Source organism: Pterocles gutturalis, unplaced genomic scaffold (genome assembly GCF_000699245.1).
Source record: "Pterocles gutturalis isolate BGI_N339 unplaced genomic scaffold, ASM69924v1 scaffold10805, whole genome shotgun sequence".
NCBI classification, from domain to species: Eukaryota; Metazoa; Chordata; class Aves; order Pterocliformes; family Pteroclidae; genus Pterocles; species Pterocles gutturalis.
The window spans coordinates 15,234-30,780 of NW_010145904.1; the positions used below are offsets into that span (position 1 = coordinate 15,234).

The 15,547-nt window shown below is 52.3% G+C and overlaps 1 protein-coding gene across 1 annotated transcript in view; it reads left to right on the forward strand.

Moving 5' to 3' along the window:
- The window catches only part of B4GALT5 (UDP-Gal:betaGlcNAc beta 1,4- galactosyltransferase, polypeptide 5), an 18,167-nt gene extending 9,507 nt beyond the window's left edge, over nt 1-8,660 (forward strand). The window contains exons 3-9 of the mRNA XM_010085538.1: nt 3,560-3,673; nt 4,497-4,621; nt 5,324-5,440; nt 5,683-5,870; nt 6,089-6,211; nt 6,712-6,813; nt 8,362-8,660. Of these exons, the coding sequence (XP_010083840.1) occupies nt 3,560-3,673; nt 4,497-4,621; nt 5,324-5,440; nt 5,683-5,870; nt 6,089-6,211; nt 6,712-6,813; nt 8,362-8,509 (917 nt within the window). The 3' untranslated portion in view covers nt 8,510-8,660. The remainder of the gene's footprint in view (nt 1-3,559; nt 3,674-4,496; nt 4,622-5,323; nt 5,441-5,682; nt 5,871-6,088; nt 6,212-6,711; nt 6,814-8,361) is intronic.
- The last annotated feature ends 6,887 nt before the right edge of the window (nt 8,661-15,547 follow it).

Here is a 15,547-nt window from a genome sequence, read left to right on the forward strand (position 1 = left end):
CTCCTCTGCGGGGGAACATCAGCAGGGGCTGACAGAGTTTTAAAAGGCAAAATTATTTCCTTATTAAAAAAAAATAAAATACAAGCAGTGTCCTTGCCTCCCATTCCCCTGGGCGGTGCTGCTGCCGGTTCAGCTGCACTCTGACCGGGGATGGGCACGGGAGGGGAATTATCAACTTGCACAGGAGATCGACACCCCAGTCACCTCCTTTCCCTGCCAAAGCTGGCTGGGGCTGCCAGCATGGGCTATTTTTAAGGCTGGAAACATCAAGTAAAGCAGACACAGGGTGAGGAAGTAGCTGATCCCCTGAGAGGAGGAGGGTTCACTCCACCGCTACTGCTTGCAGTGATGAGAGCATCCATCCTGCTGTGGTCCTGGCCACCGTGCTGGCTGCAGCCCTCGGAAGGTCTGTGTGTCCTGTTGCCTGTGGCAGGCAGGGAGGTGGTTCCCACAGCTGCTACCGAAATCACTGGCTGTGCCTGGGCCTCCAGTCCATCCCAGCTCTGCAGGCGTGGGCTGTTACCCCTCCTGACCTGAGAGCTCTGGCTACAAGGACTTTTTTAATGTATACAAGCATGATGTGCAGTCCTTGGGTGACCTTCCCTGACAGGCAGGTTGAAACAGATGCATGACGGATGGTGGTGACATCTGGGAGGCACGTGGCACAGTAGCCACAAGGATTATATTAATGCTGGGATCAGTACCGTCCCTCCCCAGCTCTGTTTTTGGGCACCTCAGTGGTATCCGGGTGAGTGTCACTGCCTAGTTAGCATGTCCTCCCCACGCTGCTGTGGGCAGCATGGCAGTGCGATGGCTGGGACAGCAAACCTGCCGGGTACGGCTGCGGGGAAGGACCCAGCAAAGGCCTTGACTGTCCCTTTCATGACTCAGAGCTGCTGCGAGCAGCTCCCGGGCTCTCCTGCTCTGTTCTACCCACAGGCAGCAGTGAGTGTTGCATCCCTGCGCATCCCTGCATCCCTGCGCATCCCCTCTCCTATTCCCAGGGCAAGGGCCATGGAGTAGGGGTGGGGGTGCTGCTGCCAGGGGTGAGCTGCCGTGGGTCACTCGGCAGCATGGGCAGCGAGCGGGTGGCCCTGCAGCCCCTCTCTGCTTGATCCTACTCCAGCCCCACGGCAGCTCCTGGGGAGCAGGAGGATGCTGATGCTTCCTGAGCTACAGCCTCTCCCGCAGGTCCTGCGTGACCCCAGTGAGGGGCTGCGGGGGAGCAGCTCTTTGTGCAGTACTGCCTGGTGTGTCCATCCTCCCTAATTTCTAGGCAGATTCCTTAAAAATGCAATATCCCACCCTGTACGGCAACGTGACCAAGCACAGAGTGGTCTGCTGCAAGCAGTGTGCTTCTGCCTCTCCATCTGCATTTATTCTTTGCCCTTGGCTTTTTTCCCTCTTATATTAAAACGAGGAAGGAATTTATAACTTTTCCAGAATTTTCTAATAGATACAATAATTGATTTCTAGTTTGGTGAGCCGAGATCTGTCCCTTCATGTTTCCACAAGCAAAAAAGGCAACCTTTTGTGCAGAAAAGGGGAACTGAGCTTCACCATGTGTTGTCAGCTGGACTAAGTATTGAGAGCGTGCTCTGGTGATAAGAGTTTAATGGAAATCCAGTTATTAAAATTTAGAGCAGTATCAAGCATCCAAAATAATATCTATTATACTTGAAAAGCCCCTAGGTTCTGTTTACAAATCCATCTTGAGTATGAGATAGCTTGGGTACCACTTGTTGGAGCAGATAAATGGTATTAATGACGTGATGGTCATTAGGTACTCACACAGTAAAGCAAGCTGGAATGTCAGGGCTGCAATGACTTGTCCCAGTTGATTTAAATGGAAGATTTTGACCTTGCAGGTAAAGGCAGCCCTCCCTGCTTTGCTTTAAAAGATTAAATAGTCACTAGATTATTTTTTCATGATATATCATGGATGTGGTTATTAGATGCAACCTTTCTGCTATGGAGAATATACTGTGTTTGTGCAATTACTGAAATATCCCTATCCTTAAATATGACTTAGATTCTTAACTCTTAATCTTAGCTGATTCATTCACTTCACTACACTGTAATTCTGGGTTTATTAAATTGCTCTTAGGATAAAATGTGTGAAACCTTTTTGCTATCAATATGTTCTTGAAACTAAATGTGTGTTTAATTTGAAAGAGTATAACTGCTGGTTTAAAAAAAAATATCAGAATTTCACACTGGGTTCAGTAAAATAACTCGAAAACCTGGCTACCTACTGTAAATCGACAGTTTGCTGATGGGTCACTTGCAACCCTTGTGTCCAAGGCTTTGCAGAGCTGCTTGGACAGCTCTTGAGGGGTGGTGGGGGTGACACTAGACCTTCTTCTGTCTCTGGGTGCCTGAACAGCAGCTGGTTTGTACTGTGCTCATGGGAAGCCAGGGCTGCTCTTGCTTTGAATCAGCCCAGTGAGTGTCAGCCCCGTTGCCTGCTTCTGCAGCCAGCTGCTGCGGGAGCGCCTGTGCAGGGTGAGGTAAGAGGAAGGGGCTTGTCCTTTCCATTCTGGTAGGTCCAGAGGCTGTCTCTGATGGGATTGGGTGGCCTTGGTCCTGAACAGCCACTTTCCAGGACTGCTGCGGGGCGTAAGGTTGGTGCTGGTGCCCTGGGACTAAAAGGCCAGCCCTCCGCTGAGCATCTGGTGCTCAGAGAAAGTGAAGAGGCAGCATCCTCCCGTAGCAGATGTTGCCTTACTACGGGCAGGGTTTTTTTTCTAGTGCCTAAAATAAAGGTCATGCTTGGCTAAAGATGCCTTATGCAAAGCTGATGACTTTACTGTAGAAAGCAGAAGTTCACGGTTATGTGAAAACCTCCTTAAAACACTGGTGTGACGGGCTGGAGAGGTTTTGCCCAGGAGGTAAAAGGATGGAGGGGGGGCTGGGGAAATGTGCCGTGCTGGGCACTGCCCTGACTGCTGGGGCACGGGGGCTTCTCTGCTCTTGCATGACATAAACCAGAGGAAAGGCTGCATGTAATGTGATCATTTCATTGATCCTTTGGGGAGGATGCAAGGCAGGATTTCCCTGCTTGGGCTGCTGCACTGAGAGTCCTTGCTGGCATGGGGACCTGCCGGGGGCTTCCCTCTCTGAGCCTGTTAGGAAGGGACCCGCTGGAGGAGCGCGTCCCCTCTTGCTGTACTGCAGTCCTTCAGGGACAAGGTGCTAAGTACCTTTTCCTTCCAAGCACGATGTGCTCCTTTGCTTTGAGCTGTTTGTGATACCTAAAGGTGACACTCAAAATTCTTCCTTTGGCCAGAAAGCATGAAGGTTTCTTTGCTGTGGCATTGCCTAAGGCAGCCGGGACTTCTACAGCCGCCTGCCCCAGGGTGGGGATTAGCACCCAGCTGGGTTGCAAGCCTAGAGCTCATCCCGCGTGGGGACACCCTCGTGCTGTTGGGGACATCCCCAGCTGTGGGTGGCTTTGGAGTCTGCTCATGTTGGCACGAGGAGGTGGCTGGAAATAACAAAGACCTGCAGCTCAAATGTAAACTTTTTTCTTTTTTTTTTTTTTTCTTCTATTCCTCAGATTATCCTCTTGATCTGAACCACAATGACACCTTTCTGCAAGCCACAACATTTCTTCCTGAAGACTTCACCTACTTCCCCAACCACCCCTGTCCCGAGAGGCTCCCTTCTATGAGTGAGTAGCATCCCGACAGCCCCGCGCCCCTCTCCTGCTCCCTGTGGCTTTGGAGGGCACATCGTGGCGTTACCCCTCGCTGGTGTTGTGCCTTTCCCCGCCGGGCGCCTGGGGATGAACTGGAACACTGTGCAGAGCTCGGTTCCCTCCTGGGAAATCATTGTTTACCCACTCCCAGGAATTAATCCCTGCAAAGTCACAGGCATGTCTCAATGCTGAAGCAGGAGCCCATTGCTTGGCAAACGCAAACAAAAGAGGGATTGTGTGCTGGGAGCTGGGGAAAAGGCTCAGCCAGCCCTTTCCAACAGCACAGTGGGTTGGCTCCCTTGGCCCTCACAGTGCTGCCAGTCCCAGATCCGAGCTTGCTGGGTCCAGCTGCGCAGGGACTGGTGCAGGAGGCAGGCTGGACCCCCCCGCTGCCAAGGGAGCTTCCGCTAAAGCAATATTGCAGTGGAAAATTGAGCTTTTGGGGGTAAATGTTTCCTGAAAGTGGAAACTGCTTTCTCCTGAGGTGTGGGGTTTTGTGTCTGCTGGAAACCTGTATGGAGGAGTAGAGGGGTGCCATGGTGCAGGTCTCTGATGGAGGGCTGCATCCAACAGCAGCCCCAAAGGCTGACAGAGCCCAGCTGCTGAGGAGATGGAGGTGTTACAAGTCATGCTAACAGCATTTCCTAATTGTTGTTATTGGTGCTTGGGGAAAAGAGGAGGCTGCCTGTGTTCTGTGCAGCAGGGGCAGGGATGCAGCAGAGCACTGCCCCGAGCAAGCACCGAGCCGCCCCAGGACCATGGTGGTTCCTGACCCCCCCTCCCACTGTCTCTGCAGAGGGCCCCATTGATGTAAATATGAGCGAGATCACGATGGAGGATATCCACCAGTTCTTCTCAAAAGACCCTTCCATCAAGCTGGGAGGCCACTGGAAGCCGAGCGACTGCCTGCCTCGCTGGAAGGTAACTGGGGAGCTGGGGAGCCTGTGTCCCTGCTGGGCACGGGGCGACAGAGGGTCCTGGGCAGGTGGTGGGAGAACATTAACGGGAACGTTTCTGATGTGCTGCAGTGCCAGAGCGATGAATATAAGGATCTTGGAAGTGTGAGGCTGCAGTGCTGAGGGGAGAAATGCTGAGCTCAGGGGCTGCTGTAGTGATGCATGAGTCAGCTCAGAGCTCCTGCACAGGCTGCTGAGGCAGGGAGCTTGCCTGCCCACCCCCAGCTGCTGAGTCTCCCGCTCGCCCTGCTGCCCCGTTTGGGGTGGGACGTGACCCAGAGGGACAAGGCGGCATTGCTGAGGACTCCCGTTCCCAGGGTGAGGTGGCTTAGGGCAGCATCGTGGCAGTTTCCTGGCCCCACTCCTGCTGTTCCCAGTGCTGGGCAGAGGCAGCGAGAGGGGGGCTGTGGGTCTCCATCCCACTTAATGTTATGTTGAATTTCCCCAAAGCAACAATTCCCCAAAAAAGTGAATAGGAAATGCGCCTTGTGGGAGCTGGAAGGGTTTCAGGCTGCTCAGTGCTGCATGGGAGAGCTGAGATACCACGTTGGGTGCTGCCCCCCCTCCTATAGCACCATACCCATCAATCTTGCCCCCCACCACGGGGTCAGTTGGTGGCAGGAGCTGCTGGTACGGTGCAGTAAGAGTTGTGTCCTCTCCCCATCAGGTGGCAATCCTGATCCCATTCCGCAATCGGTACGAGCATCTTCCTGTCCTGTTCAGACACCTTATTCCCATGCTGCAGCGGCAACGTTTACAGTTCGCCTTCTACGTTGTGGAACAAGTGAGTGAGCTCTATCTTAAAAAAGATTAATCAATTTTTTTTTTTAAGTGTCTGAGTAATAAGACTAGCATTTTTATTTTTACCCCTGTGCAGTAGATTCAATATTTACGTCTCAGTTGACCTCACTAGTCTGTATGTTCCAATACATCATTTCCTTTTACACAATCCATGTGGGAGCTGGTTGCCCTCTGCAGAGCACGAACTGCACAGGGCTCCCCTTGAGAAGGAACTCTCTGCCCTAGGCTGGAAACCACCCCTTTAACCGTGCCATGCTCTTCAACGTGGGCTTTCGGGAAGCAATGAAGGACTTGGACTGGGATTGTCTCATCTTCCACGATGTGGACCATATACCAGAAAATGACCGTAACTACTACGGGTGTGGACAGATGCCGAGGCACTTTGCAGCCAAGCTGGATAAGTACATGTATCTGTAAGCACCGTTCCTCCTCCCCACCCCTGCGATAGCTAAGGAGCCAGCGTTAGGTTGTTTTTTCTAAAAGGCAGAAGATGAATCTCAGTTTTCTTCTTGGGCTTTGTGCAGAACAAATATGAGAGGGGAACAGGAGGAAGCATCCTCACAGCTCAGACCTTCCTCCTTGCGGATGGGAGAGCTGCTGGGCTCTGCGCTAACCCCTCTCTCCCACTTAGGCTCCCATACAACGAGTTCTTTGGTGGGGTGAGTGGCCTGACTGTCGAGCAGTTTCAGAAGATCAACGGTTTCCCTAACGCCTTCTGGGGCTGGGGTGGCGAAGACGATGACCTCTGGAACAGGTACAGGCTCAGCTCGGATGGCATCCCTGAGCTCCGCTTCCGATGGCAGTTCTGCAGCCGAGCTTTGCGCATGCTGCAGGGGTGGCATTGTCCCCTCTGCAGCCGCTGCTGGGCTTGCTGTGCCCATTCTGCCCACGCTGGGGAAGAGCCAGTGGCTGCGGTGGTGGGTGGGAAAGGGGGCTGCTCCAGGCAGTGGGCTGGAGGCAAACAGAGAGGTGCTGGTTGGGAAATTACCGGCTTTTTGTGCAATATCCCGCACTGCTGAGCTCCAGCTGATCTCCACTGAGCTTTTGAAGCCTTGGGGTGCCAAGTGCTGTGGGACTTGCCTGGAGCCCAGGCTGGAGCGGGGAGGTTTGCAAGGCTTATCTGCTGGGCGGAAAGGCAAAGCTGCTGGAGGAGCCCCAAGCGCAGTAACTGTGCAGCCCTGCCAAACGCTGACGACACCGCAAATGCAACGGTTGATTTTTGCTTTTATTTTATTTCTCCCCTGTCTAACGCAGAGTGCAGTATGCAGGCTACTCAGTGACTCGACCAGAAGGAGACACAGGGAAATACAAATCAATTCCTCACCATCATCGGGGAGAAGTGCAGTTCCTAGGAAGGCAAGTGAATTTATATTTTTTTTTTCTTTAAGAATCCCCAAGCCCTTTACAAAGAGTCTGTACCATCTGGACATCCATCAGGAGCGGTAACTGTCCCCTGTATGTAAGGAACACGATTGTTGCATGAACATTTTTTATTTTTTCTTGAAAAGCTAAATTCCCCCTGGAGCTTTCCAGGAGGGCTCTGACCCCTTTGTCCAGGAGCCAGGGCTGTTTTGGAGAGCCCAAGAATCTGTCACACAGCTGCTTTTGCCTGGGGACCTTGGTAGAATTTGAATCTTATGAAAACTATGAAATGGAAAACCAGAGAAATACCTTTTTCACAAACAACTGCAGGAATTAACACTTGTAGGTGATGAGCTGCTGGGCAGTGCAAGCTCTGCTCTGCAGAGGGGATCCTGGCAGCAGAGGCAGCAAAGAGGGTTTGTGTTGCAGATGGTATTTGAGCTATCTGCTGGTCTCTTTTTTCAGAAGGCTAATTTTTGGGAGAGTTTCTATTTAAGGTTATGTCATCTTTAGCCCTAGTTTTCATTTCTCTTTTGGACAGAATGCAGCCAGTGAGAGATGCTTCTCTCGTTTCACTCTTGAAAAAGAGAAATTGCTTTTGGCTTGAAAAAGCCATATTTAGTCAAACTCTTGAAGTGTGGAAGGCTAGCAGGGCAGTAGGACTGAGCTCTTGTTCCTAATGCCCCAGCCAGGAGCCCTGGGTCAGTGGCGGCAGGAGCAGTGGGTCATGCTGCGGGAGGGGGGGTCTGCAGTTAAGACGATCAAGGCAGCGGTTCTGCTGCTGAGGCTGATGCCCTTGCTGCTGAGCGGTCCTGGATGCTTTGACACCATCTTCCTCTTCCTTTGGGCACATCCCTTCACTGGTGCTTTTTCTGTCCCCTGTCCAAGCTCAGCTCCCACTCACCCCAGTGTTGCCAGGCCCCCAGAAAGTCAGTGTCCTGCCCTGCTGAGATGTTTCTACTTACGCATTTTTTTTCCCCCTCCCACCTTAGCCCTTAGATCTCATAATGCTGCCTCTGAATTTACTTGAGGCTATTTTTGTGCACTGGTTGCAGTTGCCTTCCCCAAACCATCATTTTTCTAGTTTCACTTCCTCATCCCCCATCCCTCGGACTAAAGCCATTAGTGCTGCTCTTGTTTGTGGTCCAGTTTCCTAAAAATGGAAAGGACCACGTTGCCCATCATCTGCTTTTCTCTGGAATGTTTTGGGGGGCTCGGCAGGACCCCCAAGCTCAGCCCCCTCCCGGGAATGGGACTTGCAGGCTTCGGGCAGGAGTTACAGGTTGTTTCCACAGCTGGGTGCTTGCTGGTGGCACAGGGTGATTTGCTCTTCATCAAGTGATGGACTGTAGTTTTCTAAAGTTTGGGATATTTACCAATGTAGAAAATGTGACGGTTATTTTTGTTAAGGGCTCAGAAATTTGTTCTTTTGTAGCTGCTGCTGCTGGGCCTGGCTGTTTTAAGGGTGTTCTAATGGGAGGACTTTGTGGGGCTCCGTGGGATACGTGGAAGTGACTCTGGCCTCTGGTTCTCGTTGCACAGGTACGCCTTGCTGAGGAAATCAAAAGAAAGGCAAGCCCTGGATGGCCTCAATAACTTGAACTACTTTCCAAACGTCACGTATGACGCCTTGTATAAGAACATCACTGTTAACCTGACACCAGAGCTGGCTCTGGTGCCCGACTATTAAGAAGAGAAAATAACTTTGCTCTGCCCTTCACCAAGAAAGCACCATGCTAGACTTTCTTTTCCAAGGGTTATTGAGGACAAGCAACACTTTGTCTAATGAAGGATCACAGTATTTTGGAGAATAAGGCTGAAAGTGCACGCACAAATTGCCCTAGCTGTACCAATCCAGCCCCAGTACCTGTGCAGCGAGCTCAGCAGTCTCTTTCTTTATTTCTGCCACTTGCTTTCTGGGTTTCAGGACAACAGTTTGACCTGCTGCTCTCGTCTCCACATTCCTCCTCCAGCAATCTCCAGCACAGGGATTCGCCTTGGACGCGCTTTCTCCTCTGGGAAGCGGCTCAGCTGAGGGACTCTGGCTTCCTGACGGCGAACGTCGGGAGCGGTTCGGTTGGCAACTGCCCTGGTGGGAGATCAAATGACTTCCGATACCATTCTTCTACGTCTGTGCGGTTTTTTAAATGACCTGCTTGAAGTATATACAACAGAATCGCTTCTTAAAGAAGTGCAAGTGTAAATATGCTGTGTAAATTGCCCCTTTTTATTTTTCTCCTGTGGCTCAAATCCAAGCTAGAGGTTTACATACGGTCACTCATTTTAGTCCTGAATTCTGTAAACACCTGTGTGTGCAATCACTGTGCTTGTGGAAGGTGTTCCCTTTTAAGCCAGTGAGACTGCTTGCATGATTTAAGCTGTGCATATACAGAGAAGCTCACGGGACAGGGCCCTAAACTTTCCAGTGTAGCGGAAGAGAAATGCACCCATGCCATCACTCATTCCAGAAACCACGGGGGTGGCTTTTTCCAGGGAGAGTGAGGAAATCGGAAAACTCCCCTTTCCATCACTTTTGCAGCGTGATGCGCAAATTAATCCAAAAGCCATACAGAATAAAATCCTTTGCCTGTTGCTGTACATCCCACTGATGGCAAGTGTGAGCTTGGCAGATTGCTCAAGAGCTTGCAACTGCAGCTGCTGCGTGGCTGCTCTGCCCACGTGCCGTCCTGGGGATGGGGCAGCTGGCTGCCCCCCGCCGAGCCCGCCCTGGACCAGCAGCACCCTGCTGTCACTCCTGTAACTTGATGGTATGGTTTGGGAGGTTGTTTTATTTAGTGTATATAGTGTAAATCTAGCAGCACACTGAGGTGCTGTTGGTCGGAGCCAGGTAGCACTTGGTTATCACCGTCGGCACCTGGCAGCACGTGCACGAGGGGCAGGATGTCACAGGTGAGTGACAGTGAGAGAAATGAAGGACTCATGAATCAAGCTCATGAAAACATGAGGACCGGGAACCAGACAGCTTGGGCTGGTGCCCCATCCCAACTGGAGTGCCCCCTCCCTTCTCTCCCCTACTATCCCCCCTTCCTGTGGCTGCGGCAGGAGGCCCCCCCCCCCCCCCCCCCGCCGGTCCGGTCCTTACACAGCACCTACACCATCACTTTTACTGGGCCTCTCTGACTTAAAAGTAAATACATTGGGGGGTTGCTTTTTAATTTGTATTTATACATAACAACGGTGGGTACTTAACCTCCAAAGTACTTTAACTTTCTTTTTATTGCGTTGTTTGCCTTCGGTTTCCTTAACCTCTCATGGTTTACATTGTGCTCTCTGTTCCGTGGATGTATGATCCCCATACGCATCTGTTGTGGGTGTGACTGCCCAGGGCATTCCCATCCAGAAAACGTTAGTTTAGGAAACACGAGTTCTTGTTGTGTAGATCTTATCAGCCGGTATGAGAGGACGGCGAGCCTGCCCTTGAAAAGCGCTGATACGTTTGTAACTTAGATTTAAAGTCTTTGAATTTACGTGTGCTTTACACTCACTTCCTGAGGGGATTCAACCTGGTTATTTATAGGCAGAGGTGAGCATTTGCTTTATATGGCGCATATAGCAATAAAGTCTTTTTGCTTCTGAATCTTGATCTCTAATTCACGTGGACCCTTTTCAGATGCTGAACCTGCATTGCCCTGCCCCTCTTTTCTTTCCTCTTGAGACCTTGCTAGAAATCTTTGTTTAATGGTGCTTCAAACAAGGAATGTATTTCAACTAGTCCAAGTTCACTACCCCAGGAATCGTGCATGTGTGTGTGAGTAGGTGTTAAACTACCTTAGTCGGGATCCTCAACCTTCGATGTCTACCTGACACCCATCGCACCTTGTGTTGAACGAAAAGCCGTTACCTCTGCTCAGAAATGCACTCTATGGTTGGCACAAAAGGGTCCATCCCCCCCAGCAGCATCCCTCTTCATAGTTCCTTTGTTCTAATCACGTTGAATTTTTTTTTTCCCTTTTTAAAATGTGGGATATCTGAAAATGTGCACTGTTAATCTTATCAGCTATGTCAAATACTGTATAGTAAATGTAACTGTTAAAAACATACTGTCAAGCGCATGTGCTGTTATGGTGTAAAAATTCTCATATTAAGGAGAACTTGTACATATTCTGGCAGCTGAAGTTCAACACAGCCACTCGTTCGCCCCTTCCATGTCGACACCGCTGGTCAGCCCTGCTGGAGGGCAGGTCCTGTTTGATGCTGATTTTTTTTTTTTTTTTTTTTAAATGAGCCATGTGGGTTTTATTTGCAAAACTATTTATTGACAGTTAATTGTCTGTAAAGCTCTGCTCCTCTAAGGGAGGTACCGTCTGAGCAACAGCCACGTGCTTCAGGTCGCGCACCATCAGAAGTGGCTTTAAACTCTAAAGTAGCTTTCCATCATCATGGCTTTTGAGCTTACTGTTATGTTTTTAAGAGGTGCCAGGGGGACATTTTTGCACTGAAGACTAGTTAGTGTTTTAAAACACATACACACTTCTTAGCAAAGCAATCCTTTGTGTCATTACATTTATTTACCCATGTGTTTGTACATTTTTGTATTTGTTAATTTATGAATGATTTTTTCAGTAAAAAATACATATTCAAGAACAAAGATTGCAGTGGTTGCTTTTTTTTTTATAAGAGGTGAGATCTGTAAGCCCAGTGGTGGAAGGGCTTATGGGAGTTTGTGAGTGGAGAAGGGTGATCCCTGGATGCTAAAAACGGATGAGAAGTGAACTGAGTGCAGGATGGGAATGCTCCCCAAGTGCTTACTTCTCTGTATATGCTGCAGCCTTTTTTCCAAGCATCTGCTTCGGTGTAGTACTGATGGAGGGGGGCCAGCTGCTTTGGGGGAGGTGGGTTTCGAAAGATAGTTGGCTGAGGGTGGTGCAGGGCTCAGAGATGTAGGTGGGGAAGGTTGATAATTAGATTTTTTGATCAACAAACCCAGGAAGACAGACAGGCTTCCTTGCAGCGGCTTTAAAATATCTTTCTCCTGCTCTGCAGCATACGGGCATGCTAGAATAAATAGCTGGCAGCCCTGGGTTGTTCCAGGCCTTGCCTTTATTTAGCTCTCTGTCTTCTGGGAAGCTTCCTCCCACCCACGGTGCTCAGCAGGAGCCTGCGGGGTGGCAGGATCCTTCCAGCCACTGCCACCCACCCGGGGACCATGGCCTTGCCCCTCCATGATGGTAGGAGCAAGGGTGGGAGCCTGTCTCGCTTCTGGCTGTGCAATGGGGAGTCCCTGACCTCAGTTTGGGGAAGTCCCCATGTCTGGGTTCCTCCACAGGTACTCCGCTGTGGGGGTTTCGTTGTCTGTGTCATTCCTGCAGTGGCTGGGCTGGGCTGGGTCTGAAGGAGACTGATGGACATTTAGAAATTTGGGGTTGCCCCTATATAGAGGGAAAACGAGAAGGGTAGGGAAGTCTCCAGCCTGCGTCCTGGGTGCGTGTGTGGGACACTTCGCCGGGGCCAGATGAAAAAAGAGGAGCTGGGAGCAAACCCCATTCTGCATGGGCTGTGCTGGGAGGGCTCCGAAGAGAGGAGCCCTGCAAGGGACAGGCGTGGCAGCGCAGCCCCATCCCAGAGCCGCAGAGCCGCAGCTTCCTCCTGAGCAGCCCACGGCTGCGGGGAGAGCGCTCCCTGCTCAGCCTGGAACACAGCTCAGGCTTCTGCGCTGCAAAATCCTCCAGCTTTCCTGCAGGGTGCATTAAAAAAAAACCCCAGCCATGATGTTTTCCCCCACTTCTTTCCCCTTTTCATCACCATGTAGCCCAATAAACCCGCCCAGGATGGCCTCAGCTGGCAGCCACAGCCATGGGCATCCCTGGGCACATGTGGCTGTGGGGCACCCCTGCCTGCCTGGAGCAGTCCCCACGCCCTGCCCCGGGGATGCCCTGCCTGGGAGCTGGGGGTGGGGAAGGCTGGGCAGGAGCTCAGGGCAGTGGTTTCTCTCTTGTTTGCATGTATTTTTATGGCACTTCCCAGCCCCAGCAGGCTGGGAGGGGTGAGCATGGGCAGGGATGCAGGCTGGGGAGAGTCAGAGGCACTCCCCTGCCTGCCTGGAGCAGTCCCCACGCCCTGCCCAGGGGATGCCCTGCCTGGGAGCTGGGGGTGGGGAAGGCTGGGCAGGAGCTCAGGGCAGTGGTTTCTCTCTTGTTTGCATGTATTTTTATGGCACTTCCCAGCCCCAGCAGGCTGGGAGGGGTGAGCATGGGCAGGGATGCAGGCTGGGGAGAGTCAGAGGCACTGGTCCTGTGAGCATGAGGTGGAAGTGCGAGGCTAATGATGCTTTGCATGAACTCATTCCCCTTCAGAGCACCTGCTTTAGAAGTCAGGCTTTTTCTGCACTTCTGATAAATACCACAAAAACCGTAATGACTTCATTTTCCCCAAAGATTTCTATTGTGTAACCTTTTCCTGACAGAGATAGTTCTTGATAAGCACCTGACCAGGGTGGCTGTGCCCATGTAACCAAAGACAGGGCTGGGAAAGCGATGTGGCCCCTCTGGGGGTTGAATTACCCCAGTCATACGTGAAGGGGGCTGGTGAGTGCTGACAGTGTCCGCCCTGGCAGGACGGGGCTGGGCTGTCTGCCCAGTGGCTGGTGGGACAGCCCCACTGCTGGCAGGTGGCATCAGCACGTCCCCTGGTCTAAGCTGGGCTTGTACACAAGGTGACACCCCTGGTGAAATCTCAGTATGGCTTCAGAGGCTTCTCCAGCACTAAGTAACTGGTTTTAGGTCAAAAGTTTCAAGTTGCAGCAATTTTCCTGCCCTTTAGGATTACTAATTGCCCCCCAGGAGCAGGTGCGTTGGGAGGCAGTGCCGTGGGTCACCAGCCGCGCCGGAGCTTCCTCCCGATGTGCTGTGGCTCCTGGGTTGGCCTCTCCACTCCTGCAGAGGGAAAGGTGCTGCCTCCCCTCTGGGCATGGCTTTGGGGTCCCACTGGCCCCCTGAGCCCCTGGGTTTGCTGCTCTGGGCATGCTCCCATGGGAAGGACAGGGTGTCCCTGGATGTTTGTACTTCCCTTGGGCAAGCAGTGGGACAATATTGACTGTTGTTTAAGAAGGGCTCTTGGTAGTCAAGAGGCAAGATAAGTGCACAGGAGCGGTGGGGTCAGGGAGGATTAACTGCGGCTCTCAGGAAGCTGCCCTCAGCAAATCCTGCTGGGGAGGACTTCGGGGAGCCGGGCTGGCCCTTTACCCCAATTGACACGGCAGGTGCCACCCTCTCTGGCACCAGTGGGGATGCATGTAGGTGGCTGTGCCATGGTGGCTGGTCCAAACAGGGAGAGCTGGTCAGTCGGGGATAACTATGGGATACCTGGTCATCCAGTTGAGAAATCAGCTCCTTAAATGCTGCCTGGAGCTGCAGGACAGCAGGCAGGAGAGGAATTTCCAAAGGTCACGAATGTGGTGGCATGATTGGGACTCTTGCACAACCGCCTGTGTCACCAGGACGGCCTGCTCCTGGGTGCAGTGGGTTCCCAGTGAACAGGAAGACATCCTTGGCCATCAACTGTGAGTCGCACGGGGCCAACGGGAGCTGTGGCAGAGCCCTGTGACCTGCTGGTGGGACCAGGCAGTTCCCCCCTCCCCTGCTCTGCCCTGAGAGGTGAGGGGACAGGCAGTACCTCCAATGGGCAGTACCCTCCCCCATGGGCAGCACCTCTCTGGGAGTATCAGGGCAGAACTGATGGCCTCAACGCCATCTGTGCAGCCACATCTCGGCCCTGCTGCAGCTTGCATTTGCCCATGGGACAGCCTGGGGACCTGGGATGCAGGCGGGGGTGATGCTGACATCCTTCTGAGGCCCAGGAATCCCTGCCAGGCACCCAGGCTGCTACCTCCCCACCCTCATCCCAGCGCTCCTGCCCAGGATCCATCACAGGGTACACACATGCCAGGGGCTTTGTTATCAATAACTGTCTCCAGCCCATGGCGAGACCTAATCCCTGAGCCTGAGCTGAGACCTTAGTTCAACAAAGCAAATTCATTCATAATTCAGACCTGCTTCTGTAGCTCGAAACTTTTCATAGGTGACTGAACAGCCTGGAGATGCCACGGCCCCGACAGCCAGTCCCCAGGCAGAAGGGGATGGATACTCTGTCTTTAACAGAACTTGTTGCTGTTGGGGTTTAGAGCCCAGCTAGAGTGGAGTCAAACGAGCCAGGGCTGAGGCTTACAGCAGCTTGATGGCCACTAATTCTGTCCAGAACTAGGCACAGGTGGAGCTCAGAGTTCTTTGCCTTGGGAGACGGGGAGGGTTACTTGAACACGGGTTAGGTTTTTTGCCTGAGTCCCTGCCAAGCTGCTCTCTCTGCTTCACTGCCAGAAGTATGTAACCCCAACAAAAGCAACCACACGCTCTGCGGAAGGGGCTGCACTGAGCACACACGGGGAGGGGGGGGAGTTGGATCTGCTACCTTCCATCTCCTGGTCAAACCTCTGTCAGTCACACCCTGGGAGGAGGTAAAAAGGAAAAGCTGCAGAGACACAACTCAGCCCCAAACCAAGATCTGGAGAGGGGAAGAAGGGCAACTCCCAAACCCCGCACCCAGCCTCAGCCTTTATGTCAACAAGCTGCAAATAAGGCGGGTACCAGTGCAACCCAGAACAGGTGCAGAGAAGTGATGTGGAGCTGGGGAGAGTAGTGCTTCTACCTTGATGAGGCCTTGTGCCCCCCAGGTCCCATCCTGCCCAGAGGGGTGGTGGGCGATGGGGCAGGAT